We start from the raw sequence: 25,749 nt of genomic DNA on the forward strand, positions 1-25,749 counted from the left end.
AAATCAGTCAGATGTTTCATCAAAACCTATGCAGTACTTCACCTGGCACTGATCAAATTTTGATCATCCCTGCCTCTTTTCCACTATTTCTGCTGCTATTATAAGGGTTTTTTTTAAAAAAATTGATTTCTTTTTTATTCTTATCCACTTTCTTTATGCAAGCTGCATTCGTCATGTGTTTCTTTAGGTTGTCGTTTAGCTGCACTCAAAACTGCACTGTTTCTTCTTTGTCGGGTATTGACTGGTTCACTGCAGTCCCTCCATTGATGGATTGGTAGAAACATTTCTGATTTACGGAAATCGAAGATTCTGCCTACAGTATGCAACTCAAGCTCCGTATCTGCTGATCTTCTTGGCTTTATTTGCTGTTTTATTAATTCCAACACTTCTTTAATCTTCCTTGTTCGTAATATTTCCTAATCATGTATTCTTTGTTCTTCTTGTTCTTCAACTTCTTTTCTTTCATCTGTTCCACTTGCTTGCATTTGATCTCAGCTTGCTGATTTTCTTTTCCAGACTGATCTTCCATATTGATAGTGCATTGTTTGCCTTTTTTCCCCTTCTTTGTTGATTTGCATTCTAGATATTTAGCTATAACTGCAGCCATCCTGAGCATTACTAGGTTTGTTTCTTCCAGTGAACTGGTGCTTATATTTAATACTATAGTATTGAAATCTTTTAATATTTGTGCTAGCTCTTTCTTTGGAACAAGTTTCAATGCAAGCAACTTTATTCTGTTTTTCTAGATGCTCATTATTCTTTGTTTCAGTCCTTTTTTAGTTTCAGGGCTTTGTTCTTTCTGAAGATTAAACAGAGGAAAAAGTGCCTAGATTGTGAACGAAAAGAATTCAATACCTATGCTGCCTTCGTCTGCTGATTCCCTCTGGTTTGCCTCTGCAGTCTAAACTAATTCTGTCAAATCTTAGTTGCCTTTGCTGTGGGTAGACCTTTGCAATTTTGCTTCTGTGAATACTTTATTTTACATAAATAAACATTGATCAGCTAATCTTTGCTCTGTCATTTCAGATTCTGGATCATATTCTTTCCAGAACTAGCACATCATTTGATATATTCTCTATTCATTGGATTATATCATCCATGATATGATATGAAGTAACATATCATTACTTCTTTGTTTTCACTTTTTGTATATTTGCAATGGATAATTAATGCAATATTAATGCAATATCAGGGGTTTTCAATTCAATTGTATAGAATATGAAGGATGTGTGTTTGTGTTTTATTTTTATAGTTACAATGTAGACTGAAGATGGCATTTAATTTCATTGTACGAGGTGCAATGACAATAAAGTAAACTAAACTACACTAAACTAAACCAGATACCTTTTTTTCCAATTGTCCTGCAGCTGCGGTTGACCCTGGTTGCTCAGCCAGAATTCTTAAATCCTGTACCCATTTGTCACCAGAAATCCAGGAATTCCAATTCCTCCTCTGGTCCTTGTTTACCAGGGTGACAGTGGATCTGGTATGGATTTCTTCAAATTACATCTCATCATATTGTTTATAGGAGACTCATCACTCTTTATCTGGTTCATCTGTATTACTTGTCCAGTATGGCTGATCCTCTCATCTTCCTCAGAGCACACAGGAAACATAAGCCTCATGTAAAAGTAGTTCCTCACAGAGGGATTATTACTATAATGGTTTGTTGAACTGTTAGCCCAATGGAATTATCCCTCATGGCCCAGCAAGAAAGTCTTACTTTCCTTTCCCTCTCCCACTTCCCGAGTTCTACAGATCTTCAGAGGGTAAGTGAGGGATTGTGAGAGGTAGAGGTGGCTGTGGAGACCCCAAGGGTGGGAAGTGAGCACAAGGTGTCTCAGGGAGAGAAGGGAAACCATGGGAGGCCCAAGGCAGGCATCCCTGAGAACATCCCATGTGCACTTAACAGCCTTTGCATTTGTCTAACATATGCACTGGGGCAATCCAAGATGAGGGCTCTTTCACATAACGAGTTTCATTTAACTGGGCATTTAACCTTAATGGGCAAGCTCCATTACTATCATAAATTGAGGATTACCTATATTATTATTTCAATGCATTTAGTGGAAGCTACCTGGAATCTTGTTGTGCGATATGTTGTAAAAATAAATGTCATACCTTGTATAATGAATATTGAGATACCATACATTAACAATTGAATAACGTGATTCAGTGGTCTTTTATTTATATAATTAACCTTTATAAATATAATCAATTCTTTATAAGCTTTACTTTGTAAGTTTAAATACAAGGAATTGTGAAATATCTTATTTTAACCGCCTTGAAAAAATATTAATTTATTTTATTTAATTTATTTTATTTTATTAAATTTCTATACCGTCCTTCTCCCGAAGGACTCAGGGCGGTGTACAGCCAAAATAAAACACAGAATATGTACAATTAAAAGAATTTAAAATGAACTATTACTATGCGGCCGATAATTAAAACATTTAAAAATTTAAAATATTATTAAAACCCCAGTTTAAAAGCAACTATTTATGCCAGTCCTGCTTGGATAAATAAATATGTTTTAAGCTCACGACGAAAGGTCCGAAGATCAGGCACTTGACGTAAGCCAGGGGGGAGTTTGTTCCAGAGTGTTGGTGCCCCCACAGAGAAGGCCCTACTCCTGGGGGCCGCCAGCCGACATTGTTTGGCGGACGGCACCCTGAGAAGGCCCTCTCTGTGAGAGTGTACGGGTCGGTGTATTAACGGCATATTAACGGTGTATTAACGATGTATTCTTCTGTTGCTTTGTTCTTAATGCTTAATGCTTAATGCTTAATGCTCACAAGCACCTAATTTATTTTTAATATATATTAAATATGCATAAAATTATACTAATTACTGTTTTAAGTACAGAGGTATCCAATGAAAGTGAAATTTACAAATCCTGTTAAGATTTACAAAGATATTTTTTTTTCTGGACTGTGCAGAGATGGATAAATTAACAAAAGAAATAAAGGAAAAGGAAGAGACAGAATATTATCAAATATGGACCAAATGGTATGAGTGGTTGGAGAATAGGAAAACTGAATAGAAAAAAAGGATGGAGAAGATAACAAATGTGTACAATATTGTAAATAAATGAAACTAGATGTAAAGGGACGATAAAGTCAAAGATAGTAAAAAAAAAGGGGGGGAGGCAAAGGGAATGTATAAAGCAGAAAGCTGAAGGAACGAAACCGTCATGTAAAAAGAAAACAGATTATGTGTTTGTGTTATGTTTGTCTTGTGTTGTGTCGTTGTAATAAAACCAATAAAAACTTTAAAAAAAAAAAGATTTACAAACATTTCATAACACTTAAAGGTGAACCGAAGCTGACACTAGGATGACAGCTTAAATTTCATATTCATATACTCATTTCTTAGTCGCAATAATCACCTCAGAAAGGTAGATACTAACTCTGTATAGATAACTTCACAATATTAACAGTGATCATCTACAATTATTTTCACATTTAGCCTTAACTGTTTTCATAGTAACAAATACTATTATTAGTGGTAAAAAGAAAGGAACTATTGTGATGCTTCTCTGAGTGATATTTGCTAGGAAACTTTCCACAAAAATATTTTGAGAAGATTATATAATCGGCAACCAAAATAGGCATTTTTCTCCTAATGTGAATTTTAAGAGGGTTTTTTCCCCTTTTTTGTTGGAATATCTCTAAATAATATTATAAAAGTATTATATATTCAAATCGTAATTTGGGTTTTCAAGACTTAGATTTTTAAAAGAATATCTGATTAGATAACTTCCAAAAAAACTTGTAATGTGCTAAGCATAAAATACAAATTATAATAATCTAATTCATTAGATTTTTTCATTAGGCATTAGGATTTTTCATTAGACTTTTTTCTAATCAAATACTTTAACTGACTGAACACTTTTGGGACAATGTATAAATACTCATAAAATACACATTTACTAAATATAAGTGAAGCACTAAAGTAAGCATCTATTTTATGGCAAAAAATAAAAAAATAAAAGTATAGCTGTCTATAAAGTTACCAATGCTCTCACTGCAAACATATTTAAACAGTGAGATATTGTGTGTGTGTCTGTGTGTGTCTGTGTTTCACAGTAAATGAAAGATGACACAGAACAATTTCTCTGTTCTGACAACACTGTTTTGTTATCCAATTATCCCTTATATACAAATGCATAATTAAAATATTGTAGTACTTGAACCTAAGTTAAACAGATAATTTATGTCCCCTACTGCATTTTGATTTCATCCAGGCATTCCTGGCTATTTAGCTAACCAGACATCTGGGTCAGGGGTGAAATCCAGCAGGTTCTGGAGAACCGGTAGCGGAAATTTTGAGTAGTTCTGAGAACTGGCAAATACCACCTCTGGCTGGCCCCAGAGTGGGGTGGGAATGGAGATTTTGTAATATCCTTCCCCTGCCACGCCCACCAAGCCACGCCCACAGAACAGGTAGGGAAAATTTTTGGATTTCACCCCTGATCTGGCTAGCTGGCTAACCAGACATCTAGGGCTTGTTTTCAATTTCAAAGACATTTCACATTATTGCACACAATATAACTCTAGCATGTGTGTATGTACACATACATGTATTTTACTTGCAAATGCAAAGTGGATATTTAGGGAACATAGTATCTTTGAACTATGATATGACACACTTATCATTGACATGCTTTGCTTTCCAAGATGGTTGTGTCAGTTCTTAATGTTCTCAAACAATTGTTGAGAAACTTAGGAAAAGAAATCCAATGAGTCCACTGTACAGCAACTGACCAGCTAAGTAAAAAGAAGGAAAATCAACATTCATTGTCCTCATAACTGGTTTTTATATCTTGTATTATTCCTTAAATAGTTTCTATAGTGTAAAATTTCCAGAGTAATCTCCACAGTAGTAGCAGGAGCATGGTAAAGAGACCAACATCTTTCATATCTGAAACCGTTAAAACTTTGTTTTCTTTCTTAAGGCTAGACTTTCTGCTGGACTTTCCCAAATTGAAAAAGAATCAACTTTGGATACCTGAGAGGTAAGAACAATTTCATAAATTCTATGTCAGAGTTTAGAGAAATAGTCTGGGTGGAGAGGAAAAGATTTTGGCTCAATCCTGACAGGACTTAATTACTATAGCTGTTTTAGACCCCTAGCCAGGGACATTTACACTTCTGGTCTTGGATAAGAATGTACTTTCCATTTTGAGGCTATTACGCAATTTGTAGGCTCAAAGCTCCTGCTCAAAAAGCAGGTAACAATTATAGCCAGGAGGGCCTTTTAAAGTTCACTTTATACCCCAGTTACACCATTTCTTTGACCAGGAAATGGTTACTCATGCCCTAATCATCTCATAATTGGACCATTGCACAAAAGGCTGCCCTTGAAAACCATCTAGAAGTTACAGTTGGCTCAAAATGCAGTGGTATGGCACAGGGGTGACATGCTCCTGGTTCGGACCAGATCGCCCGATCCAGTAGCAATAGCAACGGGCAGTTCGGAGAATCATTAACAAAAATCCCTGGGCCCCACCATGTCCAGCTGAGCCATGCGATCATCAGAGGTATTTTTTTTTACTTGTAAAAGCATTTTTTCTTCGGGCGAAAAAATGCTTTTAAAAGTAAAAAAAAAGCCTCTAATGATCGCACAGCTCAGCTGGGATTGTTAGAACCTTTTAAAAGCATTTTTTCTAGAACCTCTCTGGCCAAAAAGGTTGTAAAAAATGCTTTTAAAAGGCTCTGACAATCCCAGCTGAGTTGCCTGATCGCCAGAGCCTTTTAAAAGTATTTTTACAACCTCTTCCGTGTAAGAGGTTGTAGAAAAAATGCTTTTAAAAGGCTCCTCTGACGATCCCAGCTAAGTTGCCTGATTGTCAGAGGGTTTTTTCTTTTAAAGGCAAAAAAAAAAATACTTTTAAAAGAAAAGAAAAGCCTCTGACAATCAGGCAACTCAGCTGGGAACATCAGAGGAGCCTTTTAAAAGCATTTTTTCTACAATCTCTTACACTGAAGAGGTTGTAGAAAAAATGCTTTTAACAGTAAAAAAAAAAAGTTGGCCACACCCATCCAGTCTCATTAACCCCCCACCAAGACACGCCCACAGAACCGGTAGTAACAAATTTTAAATTTCACCACTAGTATGGCAATAATGGGAGTTCTTCATTATTCCCAAGTGTCCGTACTGCTTTACAAGCTGCATTGGCTACTAGTTGACTTCCAGATACAATTCAAGCTGTTGATCATCACCTATAAAGTTTTTCAGGGCATAGAACCTGGTTATTTGAGGAATTACCTATTTTCAACTGTTTCTGCCATTCCAATACAAGTAGTAAGACCTCCTCAATTAAATATTGTCATCTTGTGATATCAAGACAGTGTATTGCCTCTGTTACACCACCTACCATATGAAAGAGCATCCTCCAGACATACATATGGCCCAAGCCACAAATCTCTTAAGACTTGGCTATGTCCCCAGGCCAGGGATTTGGGAGGGGGGGCTCATTACATAGAATCAAAGGGCTGGAAAGGATCCTGGAGATCTTCTAGTCCAACCCCTTCTCCAAGACAGGAATCCTTTTACCATCCCAAATAAATGGTCATCCAATCTTTTCTTTAAAACCTCCAGCAGTGGAGTACCCTCAGCTCTAGGAGACAAGCTGTTCTACTGAATAATCATTGTTACTGTCAGGAAATTTCTCCTTATTTCCAGATTGAAACTCCCTCTGATGAGCTTCCATCTATTGCTTCTTGTTTCAGGTCTGCAGAGAATAAATTGTGTTGTGACCAAGGCCCAAGTAGTGATTAACAAACACAATTAGTCCTAAACAAACATATTTTATTAAAACAGCTGAGAATTAATTCATTCTCCGCTTAGTCCAAAACAAATTCTTCATAAACAGTCCTTCGGCCTTATCACCAACTTTTGTTGTCTTTTGCAACCTGCCAAAGGCTTTTTTTGGCAACCCCCCCCACAAAGTTCAAGAGACACTGACAAGAAGCAATGGAATCAATGTTGCTTTTCCACAAAGAACCCAATGGCTCATAGCTGCTCTTTTAAGCCTTATAGGAGTGGCCAATCATCTTCTGGCTTTACTCCTGAGTTGTCCTTTTTGCTTCAGCTGCTCTTGCTTTCTAGCAGCTCTTCTCATGTGTGCACAAGGAACAGGGTCCTCCTGTTCCTCTTTCTCTCTGCTGTCCGCTCTGGAAGCTCCAGAGTCCACGCATCACTCCTTGGCCCTGGCCCCATCTCTGCCTCCAATGCAGAGTCCTCGTCCAGGCCTTCCCCTGACTCCAGGACTGGCCCATCGTCTCCTCAGCCTCCTCACTGTCCAACTCTGCTGCCAGGTCTGCAGGCTGCTGACGGACCACAACAAATTGACACCCTTCTCCTTGTGACATCCCTTCAAGCACTGGAAGACTGATGTCTCCCCAAGCTTTCTCTTTATTAGGCTAAACACAACTACTTCCCTAAGCTGTTCATGTGATTTAGCCTCCAGACCCCTTATCATCTTTGTTGCAGTTTATGTGGTTTTATCTAGGCAGACATTTTTTAAGTTTTTTATATATATTTAAATAAAGTAAAAGGTAAAGGTTTCCCTGTCCAATTATGTCCAACTCTAGGCAACAATGCTCATCTCTGTTTCTTAGCCAAGGGTAAAAGCATTCTCTGAAGAAATTTCCATGGCCATGTGGCCAGCATGACTATGCACTGAGACATAGAGAATGCTTTTACCTTCCCACCGAAGCAGTTATATATCTACTTGTATCTGCATGCTTTTGAACTGCTAGATGGGCAGGAGCTGGAGCCAGTAATGGGAGCTCACCCTGTTGCACAGTGCTTAGGTCTTGAACCTGGGCTGTCAGCTTTCCAGCTGACAAGTTCAGTGTCTTTAACATGTTAGCTATCACACGTCCATATTTTTTAAATACTATATATTTAAATACTATACATATTGTTAAGCTACTCAGAGACTTTTCAGTCAGGTAACTTTAAACTATCAATCAATCAATTAATAGGGTTCACAGCTTTGAAAATGTACAATTTACATCTACTATCTAATATTGTTACATATTTACATTTATAATCTATTAAAAAGATTCCTGAGTAATAAATAGTATTGCACCTAAATGTCCTACATATGTATATTTTTATATAGTTGTGATGTTAAAAATAAAAACTGATTCAATAATATATATATTCCTCTGTTTTGTCCAATCCAAAAAGAAATTACCAAATGTCATGTTTGAAAGAGATACAGAATATAGATGCAGATACAGAATATGACATTGACTATGCACTGCACTGACATATGTACTTAACTTTAAGTTGTTACTTTATATATTAAAACTGTTATGATAATCTAATAACCAATTCACATTTAATTTTGGTATTTATCATTAATCTCTTGTCTATACTGCACTGCAGTAAATTCAATAGCATTTAAGAAGACCCAAGCTTAATGAACCATATAAAAACCTGCCCAATCCAGCAGGTATCACTTCTTTGTAGTTTTGTTTTCAAGGAAATTATATTCAGCATATGCTGGTTTGGAAGCTGCAAATATCCATCACGATTAATAGCCACTGAGATTTATCTTCTATTAATTTAGTTAATCCATTTTAAAGTCACCTAATTGTAGCCATTGCTACATATTGCCATAGTAAATTCTATATACATATTTGAAAAGGTTACCCGCTTCCAAATATACTAGCAATCGACTTAACCCTGACAATCTCAAGATAGCAAAAGAAATATATATTTCTTTTTCATGCATTATAACATTCCCAACATCCATGAGTACTAGAACCTTTTTTTGTAGGAAGGTGATTACTGAAGCTTTAGCATTTTACTTTTCTTTTTCACAACTTTTCTAAGTCTTCAGAATCCTTCAGGAACCAAGATTAGAACAGTATATGGTATTTCTAATGCAACATTATGGAAGACTTTACAACGGGAGCACCACAATAGTAGCAATTTAATTTCTCTCTCCTTTTTTAACAGTACTTAGCACAGAATTTTCCCTCATCATCTAATTCATCTGTGCTGCTTGGGCACAGGATTACACATTTAAATTGAAAGCTATAGTTTTATTCAATATACTAGAACAGGGATGGCGAACCTTTTATACACTGAGTGCCCAAACTGCGCTTGCATCCCCAAACTGAAAGGTGTATGTATGTGCGAACATGTGTAGGGACATGCAGATGCACGAACATGCGTGCATAGTGACCCGAAGACCAGCTGGCTGGCGGGATGTGAGGCATCCCAACAACAGTAGTGCGGCAAGAGATACTATCTTTTTATCTTGTGAGCTTCTGTTTCATTTGCAGGGAAACAGAAGCTCACGAAAGAAACGCCACGGAGATCTGACCTGGGGCAATGGTGCATGTGCCAGCAGAGAGGGCTCTGCGTGCCACCTCTGGCACACATGCCATAGGTTCGCCACCACGGTACTAGAATATATAGCTTTCTCCTGACGTAATAAATAATATTAAATCCATTGCATATTGCTTAGATAATTCCACGGGAAAACAATTCCACAACTTTAGTATTGCCTGCCTGTAGAAGTCATTCCCTCTCTTCATGAATTTTAATCATAATGAATATAAATAAATCATATTCTTGGGAACAATTCAAATCTTACTGATTATTCAAAATGATCATGGCACTTTATAATATACTTTTTAAAAAAGTCAATACAGAATAATTCATGGATAAGCAGAACTTAATCATGCAACATCAGTTTAATTTTTCTCCTAGAATCTTCCATCTTCCAATTAGAATAAAACTATTAATTTCCACAGAATGGAATTTACAATTCCATGTAATAATCTATCCAAGTTATCTCAGCTTTTCTTCATTTTAGCTGTGTTAGCATTGTTTGTGATGGAAGCAGAAGCAGGAAATAGATATGTTATTCCTGCCATTGTTGAATAGAAAGTCAGAAAATCTTGGTAATCTATGGAACTCAACAAGAGATGTAATTTTATATTGCAGTTGTTAACTACCTTCTTCTCACCATGAGCTAATAAGTATAAGGAAAGAGCAGAGCTTAAAGATAATGGAATTTTTCACTTCAGCAAACAGGAATAACTAAAATGTAATATTTCCCATGGATAAAACCTTTAAAATAGCCTTGCTGAAAAATCACAGGAGATAAGGAAAAAAAATAAACCCTTTGTATATTGATCATGTTCCACAATCTTTTCAGAACCAGTTACGGCCAGTCACTCTTTCTAGGAAGAAGGCAATGGCAAACTACTTCCAAAAATACTGCTAGGAAAACAGCTTAGATTTTTTCTAGGCAGTCACCAGGATTCAAGATTAACTAACTCAAAGGCACACATTAACAAAAATCCTTAAAAGGTAGAGCAGGATGATTAAAATAATAATGATGACATGAATTACTACAAATATAATTGCGAAGAGTTGACAACTAACTGATTTTATATAATCAATCTACGGCAGGGGTGTCAAACTCATGGTGTCACGGCAGCATAACATGATGTATCAGGACTTTTTTCCCTTTGCCAAATCAGGTATGAGCATGGCCTGCACATGATGTATCTGCCCCACGGGCCACGAATTTGGCAGCCCTGATCTAAGGACTCTAAGCTATATAGAAAATGACATCAAATGATGTTAAGGAATTACCCTGGCTCCCGTTGTTTCTGCCATCCAGTAAGACTTCTGAGGCACTGAGCAGGTCCCATCCTTATGAAGTGACACAGACAGTGTGTCTTCTCTGTCATGGAACCTGCCCTCTGAAATAGTTTTCCCCTAAAGTTGCCCCAATGCACTGACTCTCCTGCTATTTAAACAAACCTTGAAGATTTGGCTCTTTCATCGGGCACATGATTTACTATTGTTTGTCTTGGTGGGAAATTTTATTGATGAATTAGTTTTAGTCCACAAGTTTTCATCTCCTTTCAGTTTTTACCATACTGTATGTTGCTTAACTTGTCTGTGACCCAGAGTTGTAATGAAAATACTGAGTTGTACTTTAAAAATACTAGAAATGATCATCAAGCTATTGGTTTGCAAACACTTAGAAAGGAACTAGGTGATTATCAGAAGCCAGAATAGTTCATTAAACATTGATCAGACAAGACAAATCTTACTACTTTATTTTTGACGAAGTAATTAGATTACCAATGACAGGTGATGGATTTGGTGTATCTAGACTTCAATAAAGCACCTGATAAATGGTCCTTCTACCAGATTGATTCACACTTCATTGAACAATCATACTAAATACAGAATCCTTAATAAATCTACTGTATATGTACACAGAGAAAAGTACATTGTAGTGTACCTCAGGGTTCATCATGGCACTTTTTAACATTAATGACTTAGAAAAAATGATAAAAAGATGCTTATTAAATTTACAGACAACTCAGAGCTTGCAAGAAAATTGCTAACAGTTCACAAGACAGAATTCCAAATGATCTTTATACATTGGGACATTTTCAGTTTAGCACTGGACGTTTTCTCAAAACAATAAAGTGAATGGCAAGTATATATATATATACAAAAAATCATATAGGCTGTACCTGGCTCAGCAGTAGTATTTGTGAAAATAATCTAGGTAGCAATAGCAATTACACTTATATACTGCTTCATAGTGCTTTACAGCCCTTTCTAAGTTGTTTACAGAGTCAGATATTGCCCCCAACAATCTGGGTCCTCATTTTACCCACCTTGGAAGGATGAAAGGCCAAGTCAACCTTGAGCCTGGTGAGATTTGAACTGCCAAATTGCAATCAGCTGGCAGTCAGCAGATGTAGGCTGCAGTACTGAATTCTAACCACAGTGCCGCCATGACTCATCTTTATCTCGATAGATCATAGATTAAACTTGAGCAAAGTGACATACTCTAGCTGCCAGAACTCTGTGCAATATTGGGCTCTATCAACAGTTACAATGTTGAGATCATAGTAATAGTTCTGCTCTATGCTAGTCATATTACATCTAAAATACGATCTATCTACATCTAAAATACTGGTTGTCTTAATACAAGCAAGATGCTAAGGAACTAGAAAGAAAGCAGAGAAGTGTAACAAAGGTGGTAAACAACTAGATTAAATATATGAAGAACTGGATATTTCAGTAAATAGAGCTGGGTATTAAACATACAAACTTCTAAAGACAACTAAGGAGCCTTCTAATAGTCATTTTGAAATTCAACTAGAAACAAGGAACAATTTCTTGACCACAAGAGATATTCAGCAGTAGAACAACATGACTCTTGATGTCATATGTGCGTCATCACTTGAGGTTTTCAAAAAAAAGTTTGTGCAGCCATATTTACCGGAGATGGTCTGAAGATACCTGCTCTAATGGGTTATAAGATTTCCAATGTCTTCCAACCTATGTTTCAATAAAACACTATTGCAAATCATAAATACAGTAATACAACATTATAGCAGTATTGCCTCAATTACTTGACCAAATTTGAATGCCTCTTATTTCACTACAACTTACTACTCAGTTTTCAACTATTCGTCTATCTTCTCCAAGAAAGTGATAAAACAATCTAAAGATCTAAACAGTCTTCAGAAGGTCATAGAACTAAGAGCCATCCTTGCTCATATGCTGTTGCAAAGGAAAGAAGTACTTATAGAGAATGCGTGCCTTCATACCTCTTCCATGTCACCTTATGCAGTTAAGGCTCAGAACAGCATTTTGTGCTTGTACAGACTGGGCAGCTAAAGTATCTGGGGCAGGCCACTTCAGAAGTTCCCAGACCTACACAGGACTTTATAGGTGATAACCAGCACCTTAAACTGCACATAAATAGCCAATGCTGCTCTTCTATTAACACAGCTACATGACAGTAATTATTTTATTATTTATTTGATTTGTTTGGCACCCATCTCACTGCTTATTTAATTATATATAGTAATAATCATAATTTTGTGAAGCTTCTGCCTGAATAATTTTCTTAACATTTCAACTCATAAATATAAATGGTTTTAAAATTTTGAAGTTTTAATTAGGGAAAGTGAAATATATTAAAGCTGATGACACTGTTTCAAACTAATTTCTGAGCATAGAATTTCAGAGGCTGAGGGAACAAGAGAACAAAGGACCTCAGAAATAAGGAAAAGCATTTCCCAACAGAGAGAGGTGAGACAAGGAAAACATCTTCCTACTAAATTTTGCTAAAAATATAGAAAGAGAATTCATCAAGTGAAAGAACAGCAGCAGTAGTAGCTGGCTAGAATCATGACACTCGTAAACAGAATAAATACGTTACATTGAAAATTATATCCCTCCAGCTATAAAAGCATTTCTTAAAAGCACTGCATCAACGTGATATTATAACTAAGCATAAAATTTAATATAGGTATAGAACATTATGAAATAGGAATATGAAATTCTAACTAGATCCTACATAAATGTTATTCCCTGTAAATTAACTTTATTACAATGATTTTTGAACAATTGCTTATTTACTCAGTAATGTTCTTATATGCAGCTAATACCTTTCTACAAGTACCACTCAGCAAAACTTTAAGTCAGACCAGGAGGCCTTCAATTTGCAGCTACTCTAATGGAGATTAATTATGAATGTCCTCTAATTTCTTTATTTTTATTTATTTGTCTCTTTAAGCCAATCTTGACAGCTGATGATTTCCTGAACATGTCTCTGAATTTTTCTTGGCAAGATTTTCTTTTAGAAATAGTTTGCCATTGCCTTCTTTTGATGACTGGGGGACGGTCACTGGGCCAGGCTACCCAGTTGGCTTTGTACCTTTAAAATTGGAGAAGAATTTATGGTTTCCCAGTCTCTAGCCTGGTGCCTTAAACCACTACACTAAACTTTCTCTTTCTCCCTAATTAGAGTCTTTAAAAGTTATTTTTGATTTAAGCTTTGAAAAATGCAGTTACACCAGAAAGCATTATTACACTAAAAATAAAATTAAATCTCATGGAAATGAAAGCTGAAAACTTATTAAAAAACTAACTGGAAGTTGCACTCACTAATCATACTGTCTTGATAAATAAAGATGCCCTCAAACTGACTGAAACTTTGTGTCTTCAGTAAACTTTGTGTCTTCAGTAAACTTGAAGTTTCCTAGCCTTGTTCTAAGAAGCAGTTTCATATTGCCTTCTTCTAATATGTCAAGTAACCAATCCAGTCTACCGTCCTGGTATTCCCTGGTAGTCCCATCAGAGAGGGACTAATTTGTCCTAACCCTTCCAACCTCAGACAAGGACAGCTATGTGTTACAATCACAGTGCCCTGGATCAGCTGTAAATTTGCAAGAATAAAATATTAATTTTAGTGTTAATTTTTTCTGTCCATATTTAGCAAATCGTTATGACTAAATATAACTGTTTATTTTGACAACCTCTTATTCTCAGAACAACCCAGCACCATTTATAAGAGAACAAAACTGTCTTAAATGAAACCATCACAACAAAACCAACAATGCTTATGAACAACAAAATACAAATTAAAATAAACTAGATTAAAAAATTTGAATAAATAAATAAATAAATAAATAAATAAAAAACCAAGCAAAGTAATAAACAACGGAAGCATAGTCTGCTGAAATTCACACGACAGAATTTCATACCTGGAGCACTGTGTGGAGACCCCACTCCCAGCCATTACACAATAAACTAAACCCACCAGCTTATTTGATCAGAAATACAGGTAGAAACATGGAGACTTACTCAGAAACAAACTCTTGAATTGTTTAGCGTTTAAAATCTAATGTTACCCATTAGTTCACAGAAGGCTTTTTGATCTGGCAGAGACTTCTATAAGTAGAAAAGACTCAAGACTTTGTCTACTTTTCCTTTTTGAGTTCAACCCTTTTCCAAATGCATTTCAGTGGCTTAGAAGGCCAATGGCTTTAAAACTTTCAGCAGTTTTAAAAAAGATAACAAAAGCACATAGGGCAAAAACTAGCTCTTTACCTCTTATGGTCACAGAAATACACAATGAAGCTAAGTATGCTAATGTAATAATGAATACAACATAATAAAGCCATACAACAGGATTTCCTTCAGTAAGAATTATTTATAAAATAGACAAGATAAATGATAATTAAATATCTCAATATTTTATAATATTAAATACTGTTTATCTTTTATTTAAAATATTTAATTTAAAAGATTAAAATATTTAATCGTCCTTTTTTCGTTTATATATAGTCATACTTGCCCCCAAGCTGTTATTTGTCCATCTGAACATTTTCGCTAGCAGACCTGTAGATTAGGGGGTAAGGGATGGAAGAGAAAGAATCAAAATGACAGCATGGGAGAGGGCCAATGCAGCATTTTCACTCTGAATTCTATTGGGAAAAGCCTGTTTTAAATAAAAACAGAAGTATTTCTTTTATGACTGATTCCTTGGATATAAAGTACGATATAAGTAATAATACCTCTGAAAACAAGTACAAAATGTACTATTATATTTCATAGGACAAGTTTCTACTTGATTCAACTAATTATTGTAAGTGAAAATTGTATTAGTTTTATTGTGATTAAAAAAGATGATTATGATATATCTGAGATTCTACAATGAATCATCTTTCAGAAATGGTATTTTAACTTGCCCATGTACCAGTCTTACCCTTGACTACACTGTAGTTGTTTATGCAAGATCACCATCCAAAACAAGAACTTTAGTTTCTTTCTCATATCTAAGGCAACTTATATTATGTGATGTCATTCCAGGTACTTCTACACCAACGGCTGCTATTATATCACATTTTGCTTGAATAAGTTATAGCAGAAAGGATGCAGAAGAGAATATAGAGTCACAGCTTGCAGGTATAATCGAAACCTTCAATCAAAACCTTTTGAAACTTAAAACATTTATTGAATTGCATAAAGCAGAAAATATAAAGTCCTTTCATACTACATTTAGTATACCATTTCATATCACTTTTACATTCAATATAGCAGTGAAAGCTGCATGTATTTTTTAGTTGGAGTTACATGCTAAAATTGCTATTACTCAACATATATAGGCATAAATATGATTATCCAAGATATTGTTTTTTTTTCTTTTTGCATTAATTGTAAAAAGAATGCATATGCTACTTTTAAAGATAAGTTGAACTCCAAACTTTGTAAACTCTTAATAAGCTCTACTGTTTTCTAATTTTTTTGTTAATAACAAACTTGCAAAAGCTAGTAATATCAATATGTGGAACTCCTGTCTCAAAATATATTCTCTAGACATATGTTGGTAAATACATATATATTTATGGGGTATTTATCTTCTTGGTTGTATTTTTTCATTTGCTTTGTTTCAGAGGATTAATTTGACCATCCAGAATCACTTTTTTGAAGTTGTGTGGCTATATAAATTAATTAATTTATATAAATATAAATTATATATATATATATATTTCTAAAATGAATAAAGCTCTGCTCAAGATTAAACTGACAATATCTCCTTAGTGGTTACAGGTTATCATGTTTCAGGAAACATAAACCACAAGACAATGAAAACAAATAAAAAATGTCCATATATCCATATCTTAAAATATTAGCTATTAATTATGATGGAAAGATGTATCCATGTTGACCAAAGACGCAATATATAACGCAGCACAAAATAAATGTCAGGGACCATGTAAAATTGAGCATCAAAAAAGAAATGATGACATCATTACTAAATGTTTTAAACTATAGAATGACAGTTTATACATGTGTGTGCTTTCAAGTCAGTCTTCATTTTGAAGAGCTACATGGAAAGTGGCTTGCCATTGTTTTCTTCTCACAACTAAGAGAGAGTGATTGGCACCAAATCACCCATTAGTTTTCATGCCTAAAGCAGGACTGGAACTCACAACCTACCATTTTCTAGCTAGTCTATTTAATCATTGCACCAAAGTGACTCTCGTGTAAGATTTTAGCAATACTAAATTTAGCATTCTTAAGAATACTAGATTTAGTACTAGAACACTAAAATAAATTAGATTCTTAGCAATATTGTTCAGTAAGTGTGATTTATAGATTAAGATGTGATTTGAAATTGGCAACATACAAAGTACTTTAAGGAAAATTGCACTTGCCAGGCTAGCATACTTGGCCCAAACAAAATAAAATATGTAGCTGTGTCATATCTGTCCTATAATGCAAAGGTTTAAAAATCTCTGAAGTTTGGCAATTATTTAAATATTTAGTAGTTCTGAAAAAAAGTATGACAAAGTCAGAATCATGCAATTTCAAATTTCAACTACCTGAATTGTTAAAATTAACCGGAATGCTTAAAATTATGCTATTAAAAATTGTGTTAAAACTTAATATCGACAAATACTTTTACATTGGATGTTTATTTTTTTTTTCAAAATAGCATTCAGTATATAGAAAAATTTTCGTCAGATTTAGGCAATGAAATAATTTTAGGAGAAATAAATATGTATGTAGTACTTAACGTACCAAATTAAATCCCATGTAATAAGTAAAGATAAAAATATATCACTAATTGTGAAGTAAAAATTATATAAATCAAAATCTATATAAAGAATACATTTAAGAAATGTATTCTACACTGCATTCAATACTGATTCTAATCTGGCATGTGCCACACATGCTTCTTCTAAATAGTTCTTACTGATTTCAATGCAACTTCTTTCAACAAAAGAATGTTCAAAATACTTATCCAAGTGTTCAAACGCATCTTGCAAATTATAACTACGTATGTCCAAAACTCCAAATAAAATTGCAAAGATTTGCTCTTATCACAGTCAAAAGCGAAAATAAATGATCAGCCATTTTAAAACTGTTTTTAAAACAAGTGCATGACAACAGCACTTCAAATCTGTAGTATGTATTGCCTTTTATGCTATGACACTGCAGCCTCTAAGGGTCAGATTAATTAAGATCAACAGCAGCTGCAGTGCAACGTGAGAAGTGCACTGCCATAATTCCCACCAGTCTAGCCCAATTACCTGCAGCATTCCAACACAGGACAACTGACAACCTTCAAGTCTACCAAGTCATTCATTCCCACCAGACTGGTGATACATAAAAGCAAACTGAACTCTTTCTCAGAACGATTACAACTCCAACTACATCTGCTGCAAAGTACAAACATTATCAAGTTTCTACAGATGTTGTTTAAAGTAGAACTATGGCTAAAGGTGATTATTACACAAAGCCTCAATTTAAATCTCAACTTCACAATAATTTTCAACTATGCTCTCTGGCATACAAAAACAATTCGATAATACATTATTTTCTTTCGAACCATGTTACGAAGTAGACTTTATTGGTAGAAAAAAAACTATTGAATAGAGTGATTTAAAAAAATATTTTTAAGTAATTGTTCAAAACCTATAGCATTTGGGAAATCAGAGAGAAAGTTAAAAGAGAAATGTTCTCCATTCACTTCAAAATAATTTTGTTTGCTAAAACACATAGAATTACAATGAAAATTTTGAATGACAACATTATATGACTTTTATTTAAATGAACATTTACCAAATTATATTTGAAGTAAGTGAAACTATTTACTTCAAGAGAAATACCTCTTGGTATTTCTATTTTGGACATAACTTTTTTTTTAAAAGAAATAGGATATCAGTTTTAAGTATTGATTGAAATAACATGCTAGAACACTGAGTTTTTACATTCATTTCATCATCAGCATAGAACATGAATAAAAAAGAAAGACTGAACATAGTAAAGATTTATCCTAAGCTGGATATCTTCCTTTCTAACAAAAATAAAAACCGCTACATGTTTTTCAACAAGAGAATACATATATTAATCATATAATGATGTATCGCTACATCTTACAACTGTGTTAAAATAGAAATTTAATAAATTAATAAATTTTAATATTTTAAAACCTAGCTGAAGTATGTGTGTTCTTTCACAGTTTTGTCATTCTCAAATTTCAGTAACTCAATACTGATATGTAACATCTGCAAAACAGAGAAGCAACTTTGAGAAATTTCTCAACTATACTCATTGATAATCTAATCCCAAAACACATTCCATTAGAAATCACTTCCAAATGTTTAGTTGTATATAAATACACTGAGCTTCCTTGACGTAACTTGGCAGAATACATCATACTCAGAATATAGCAGCATTTTTATTTATGAATCTTACTTCAGGAACTCATAGAGATTGATAGCTTAATTGACTTGAAAAGAGAGCAAGAATTAACAGTTCACAAGGTGATACTTTAATCTTTCTAGCACTGTTTATATATAAGGCTAAAATCCTGTGCACGTTTTACTAGAAGACAGTTTTAAGTAATAAACAGTCATCAGACTCTTCTGCGGTCAGGATTCACTCTAAATATAAATAACAGACTTTTTTTTAAAAAAAGATATGTTTTTACAAGCGCACAATTCAACTTAGAACTGAAAGAATCTAGCTCTTCTCTATCAACAGTAAATGCAATCAGTAAGTCCAAAACCCTAACTCTGTTAAGCGTTAAGTATTAACAATTATAAAATATGTGGTAAATGGTAAAAATCCATTGGGTTAAAAAAAGCCAACAAACAGAAATATTCTATACACACAAAACGTAAATCAAGCTGCCCCCATAACATATATAATCAACATTAATATAAAACAAATAGAACTATTATTAGAAACAATCCTTTCATTTTTCTTAAAACAGAAAGTAAAAAAAATGTATAGCTGAGAATTATACCTTTGAATAGCTTGTATTCAATGACTGGACACATAGATGTAAAAGGAAAATAATTTTGCAGATCACAAGGCCCATTGTGATCCAATTTGAATATTTAGCAGAACTATTTCTTTATGAATCAGTTCTCAATAAGGTTGGCAACATCAATACAACTGTAATAATGTTCTTTTATTTAAGCAACATCTTGACATAAAGAGACGAAAGGCAGGGCAAATGCTAAAACTTAAAAGACATATAATCTCGTTGTTCCATTATGCAAAATGACATCTGCATTGGAATACATCTTCAAGCATTAGACTGCCAAGTTATACAATCTCTTCATGCATTAGTTTTAAATTTCAACTTCAATCTTAATTATGCATTTAATAAACACTTTAAAAATAAAATCATGAAAAATGATTTGATACCATTTTAGATTTAACCTCTACTATTTTCTAAATTCATTAACATCTTCTATTTTTGTGTTGCCAACACTTTTAAAAAGGTCTTCTCTCTGATTAGCTTGAGATTATGAACCCCAGACAAATACTGACATATAGATGGCCATGTATGTGAGCATGTATTTGCATGTATTTAAAATGAAACAGAGAACAGGATTACACCCGCATTTCAATTTATTGTTCGACATTATTTACTAAATTTTCTTAAAACCCTCTCATTCCACACTGGATTCAGATGAGACAATAAAATAAAGCAATTTAAAATATTCCTTACAAAGTATAACATATCAACCCTCCCTCTCCCATAACTAGTATTTTAACTAGAACAGGGTCATACATATTGTTGTCGTATGCACAAGTACATATATAACAGTTTTCAGAAGAAATACTTATTGCACTTTACAAAAATGAATTTCAAGAAATAAAGCTATTGATTTATCACACAGAATGCAAGAAAATATCAAACCAATTTACAGTTCATCAAGAAAAATGACCAATATTCAATCATGTCATTTCTTGAAAATTTTCATTTGGAAACAATTTGCACAGTAGGAAACAGTCATTAACAATTTATTTAGTTATATGCCTGAATAATGGTAATCATTTCTGAATATCTAGCCAGTTGCATTTAAACTCTGAATGAAAATTTTATAATGAGAAAATACAGTAAGCTTTAAATACTTAAGATTTAACATAAATTTTTAAATTTTTAAGTTTTCAGTACTAATTACAAGCATTATTTGAAGACTTATTTTTATTTATTGTGATCAGTAACTATCACATGTAGTACATAATAGTACATATAGTACACATATAGTACTATATGTACATATAGTACATAATACAAACATATATTATGGGTTACATAATTTTATTGCACAATATGCTCCCAATATGAACATAAAAATGCTTAAATATTTCAGCATCTACTATGAAACTAAGTATCAGCCATTTCTAGCACTAATAATCATACTAAAAGTAGTTCACAGTATAAAATTACTAACATATTAACTGAAATTTTATAATTATTAATATTAATATCCATTTTAAGAGTAGCGTAATATTAGCATAGTTCAATTTAAAATTTAGTTTGAAATAAAGCCAAATGTTGTCAACTTAAAAAATGTTAAAGTTGATTAAGATTTTTCAAGCTTATGGTTAAAAGGGAAACAATTTCTAGCTCAAGTAATAACTGAGTGCCACACGTATGTCCAACTCTTCAGGTAAGAATCTAATTCATGTATACCAAATTTATGAAAGCTATCCTATAGTGTAACTTCAGTCATACAGCAACATCTACACCTGTTACAGATTACACAAGCTAACTCCATGCTATCATTTCCTTCAAAGGGAATGTGTTTACGTCACACAGGAACACAATGTGGTAAACCTCTCACCATCCCTTTTGTATTTTTTTAAATATAGGCAAAGCTTCTATTTTCAGATAAAGCTTTAGTAAAGTGCCTGCATAAGCATCCAGGAGTCAATTCAATTAAACATTTAATGATTATTTAAATTAGGAGGGAAATTCTTGTAAAGAAGCAGACAGAAATAATCTTGCTTTGCAGTATATACTTAAACTGAATATAATTTCAAATTTGCACTGTCAGTCATAGCATCTGTTCCGTCACTCCATCATCTCTAATCTTCTTTATGGATCATACAAATATGTAATTTATATTTAAACTATTGTGTCCAAGTTCAATTTAGCAGCTAGGTTATTATCGCAGTACTGTTATTTTCAATATTATTATCTATACATTATGTCAACCATATATTGTCTTTCATGCTTACCAAAAATTATATAAGCTGTAGCATCAAATTTTAAAACATTTCATGAGTGGAATTTCACCTACACATATCTGTTTATAAAATAACAAATTCTTAAACACAACATCTGTATCCAACCATAATGTAAACTTCAAAATGAAAGATAGCAAAAAATGAAACACTTCTGATGCTTCTTTCAATTACCTTCACAATTGCCTTTTAAACTCATTTTAAAGCCCAGACATATTTCTGAAAACAATCAGCAAATGCAAAGCAGTTTTCCTTTCACTACAAGAAAAAAGGCCATCTCAATGGAAAGCTACCACTGTTAGAATTACAAAATCAATGCACTATCGGGACTATAGCTATTACTGCAATAAACATTAAGAACTTGTTTTAATTTATATTAGATAATCAGTATCTATACAGGAATTCAGAAATCTTAAAAAAATATTATGTATATGATATCACTGTACATTATTCACCATGTAATGAATAATTTGCAATGTATTAATGCTTATGCCCACAGTAAAACTACATCTATCTCCTTTTCTCATTAGTGTCAATAATTTCATAATAGGTTTCTATTAACTATCACAACTAAAATAACCAAATACTAAGGAAATATCTGAAGAGCACCACTTCCTATCTTTTATTTTGACTAATATAAGTGAACAAAGAAATGAAATAGAACCAAAGTATATAGCAAATTTAGGTAAATGGCCTATTCTACAAGGAGCACACAGGTTTGGTTTGAACTTATGGCTTTGATTATAATATTTGACATTTTCTTGAACAAAATACTAAAGGTGAAATCTAATTTTTAAAATATTTATTGGAACAACACAGTTGGTACTAGATAATAAGCTGATTAAAAAAAAAATAACCAAAAAAAATAACCAAAAGCAGTATTTGTTCAGAATTACATTTGATAATTCACTTTACTAGTAGTGGTAGTGGTATGATTCTTTTTAATTATTCAAGAAAAGAACTGTGATTTACACCTACCTGGGTAAAAGTCTTTGGATTTAGAAAGCTTGATGGTAGCCCCAGTCTCTTTCTGCAACTGAACAATTGTCTGTCCTCCCTTACCAATTATAGATCCAGCCGCATAACTAGGTATGAGGACCTTTAGAAAATATTGGCCGTCCTCTGGAAAAAAGAGACAAAAGGTTAATTTATGTTCGAAAACATTTTCTCTGAGACCTATAAAATATGCCTTTATCTTACAAATATTAATACACCGTTCTTTTGTACAGACTGCAGTTGTTTAGCCAATATTAAATTAATATCTGTTCTTAAATTTGTGGTGACATGGATGCAATGACCTAATTCAAGATATAATTCTAGGCATAAAACTGTTCCTGTATGGCTCTATTTAACTTGATACAATAACATGAGCCAAAGTGTATTACATACACACACACACACACACACACACAGAGGCAAAGAAAAGGATCAGGAAAGATCAAAGTCCTTAAAATGTTACAATCAAATTAAAGAAAGAAAATTGTTAGAACTAAAGGCTATGTATTGTTGCCCTATAGTCTTCAAAGAATACACTGCTTTTTGTTAAATAACCCGGAATCAGAGGCTTTACTCAAAGTTATCCTGAAGAAAACTCAAAATAATGTGGTTATGATAATTTGCCTAAGTAATCCTGATGTATTTCTTCAACATTTCTTGGTAGCAATGATCTCTTAAGCTCATTAAAGGACATTAAGAAGAATTTTTCTCTGTTAAAAAGAAGCTAAAACCCTGCATGCATTTAAAAAGTGACTGTTAATGTAAAGATTTTCAAAGTAAGAGTTTAAAAAGTCCCAAAATAGTTAAGAATAATCAGTACTATGAATAAAACAACTTTTCCTTTATAACTGAACAACTGTATTGCTTCCTTCACAGGTCTTACACCATGAATTCTATGGACTAGGGGAAAAAAAACCCTGCTCTGACAGGATTTCATGTAAAACCAACACACATTTCAAGACCCTTCTTTATTAAACAGCCCAACTTTGTTTTTTGTTTTTATATATTAAATGCATCTTAGAAGTTTGCTTTCATCAAGGAGCCACCTAAGAGCAGCTTCACTTTCTCTCAGAGTCAACGTCCCAGCTGATACAGGTGCATCCCCCCCACAAACATTATACAAACGTTTAAATACATCAGCTATCTACTTCTGCTGTTTCTTAACGCTGGATGAATAAATTCACCTCTGCCTCGGTGCATTGTTATGAAGACTCCAGTGCAAATGAATAGAGGAGATGCTGGTCCCGTTATAACTCATCTCATCCAGGAAGAGCAGGATGTTAACTAACAAGTCACCGCACCAAGACAGACAACTCCCGCCCTCCCTCCTCAAACCTCTCTCTGACACACACACGCGCGCTTACACACACCCCATCACAGTGACCCAGCCCCAGGAAGCACAAATCTGTGCAACATTTTCCACCGAAAAGGAAAGTGGTGCCAGGAAATAAGACAAGTTTTGCTGCCGCCGCCGCCGCCGCCGTTTAATCTACCTGGCGACTCACAAAAGGGGGAAGAGGGAACCGGGGGTGAAAGTGCCTTTTTTCCAGCCGCCATTTATTCGTTTAGTTCTTCCAACTGTTAACCACGCGTGCAAAGAGGCTCGGTGCAAGAAGACTTCTGAGCTCCTTCGCCCAGAGGGTCAAGGCTGAAAAGCGCCCCCCCCACTCCGCCCCGCCACTACGAATATGTGAAATTAAAATAAAACAGGGCTGCTAGATGCTTGAAAGGCGACGCCATTTTGATGAATGATAACATTTGAGAAATAAGGAATGTTTGGGGAAGGAAAAGAGGGAGAGGCGAGGCGAGGAGGCAGGTAGGAAAGGGAAAGGTGGGTGGGGAATTGGGTAGTGGCAGGAGGAGGAGGAGGAGGGGAAAATACCCACCGCCCGTGTTGGTCCTTTTGGTGCTGCCGGCTTCAGGGGGAGCTTCAAGTGGTCTTTTCCGAGAGTCCGGCGGGTCCAGGTCTATGGGTACCCCAGGATGGGTCCCGTTCTGCTGGATGGGAGCTGCCGCCATCATGTTTGCTGCCGCCGCCGCTGCTAGAAGGATAACTGGCTTCTCCCTTCGGGGTGGGGGGAGCAGGGAGGGGGAGGAGGAGGAGGAGGAAGGGGCTCGTCCCGCTTCTTTCGCTTTTCTTCCGTCCTCCGAAATTTCAGGCTAATCTGCGAGATCGGTCCGCTCCCACCCCCCACCAAAAAAAAGAGATGCTTTCTTGGAGTGGGGGGAAGGCGCTTGTTTGTCTGGCACCGGTGAAACGGGCTGGTGGGGGGGGGGAGAGAAAAGGGAGAGGAGGAGGGAAAAAAAAAAACAGGCTGGACGGCTGGCTGAAGGAGCAGCTGCAGTGCAGTGCCAGCAAAAACTGAGGTTAAAAAAAAATTAAAAAGGGGGAAGTGGGGTGGGAGGGGGAAGCGGAGACAAAATAAGGGGAGAAAGAGAGGTAAGGGAGGCGGGGGAGAAAGTGAGGCGGAGGAAAGGAGAGGGGGGAAGCGAGAGGAAGAAAGAAAGGAGGGGAGAGCGAGGCGGGGAGGGGAGGAGGGGGTGAGCGAGGAGGTTGGTGGTGGTGGGGGAGAGAAACTGGATTCAGGGAATGTGACTCTGTGGCCCTTCCAGAATCCCCTCCCCGCCTTTTCTCTCCCGGCGCTAGTCGGGCGCTTGCAGCTGGCGAGGAGAAGCGGCTGCCGGAACCGAGAAGGGCTGTTACTGCTTTCGCGTTCTCACGCTCTCCCAGTTGAAGAGTCTCAGGCGCGCTGTCGGGCTAGACTCTGTCAGGAGTTGCTCGCTGAGAGTCTCTCTCCCTCTCCCCTCCCCTCCACGTTTTCCCGGCCGCGCTCTCTCTTTCTCTCGCCTTCTCTTTCTCTCTCTATCTCTCCTTCCAGCACACACTTACGC

The 25,749-nt window shown here is 35.2% G+C and overlaps 1 protein-coding gene and 1 long non-coding RNA gene across 6 annotated transcripts in view; one reads left to right on the forward strand and one right to left on the reverse strand.

The window, feature by feature from the left end:
* Positions 1-25,178, reverse strand: part of NOVA1 (NOVA alternative splicing regulator 1) — a 146,618-nt gene extending 121,440 nt beyond the window's left edge. The window contains exons 1-2 of one of the 5 annotated variants that reach the window (XM_058162180.1): positions 24,744-25,178; positions 22,840-22,983 (exon numbers count right to left, since the gene is read on the reverse strand). In XM_058162180.1, the coding sequence (XP_058018163.1) occupies positions 22,840-22,983; positions 24,744-24,879 (280 nt within the window). In that variant the 5' untranslated portion in view covers positions 24,880-25,178. Of the gene's footprint in view, positions 1-22,839; positions 22,984-23,992; positions 24,197-24,743 lie in introns of those variants that run through there. The other 4 variants (XM_058162179.1, XM_058162181.1, XM_058162182.1 and 1 more) reach the window with 4 other exon arrangements.
* Positions 1,278-23,824, forward strand: LOC131187693 (uncharacterized). The gene is made up of 4 exons (XR_009152605.1): positions 1,278-1,486; positions 4,958-5,017; positions 15,673-15,768; positions 23,734-23,824. It is a non-coding gene; the product is annotated as an uncharacterized LOC131187693 (long non-coding RNA).
* Positions 25,179-25,749: the final 571 nt, after the last annotated feature.

This window comes from Ahaetulla prasina, chromosome 1, assembly GCF_028640845.1.
Source record: "Ahaetulla prasina isolate Xishuangbanna chromosome 1, ASM2864084v1, whole genome shotgun sequence".
In the NCBI taxonomy this organism is placed as follows: domain Eukaryota; kingdom Metazoa; phylum Chordata; class Lepidosauria; order Squamata; family Colubridae; genus Ahaetulla; species Ahaetulla prasina.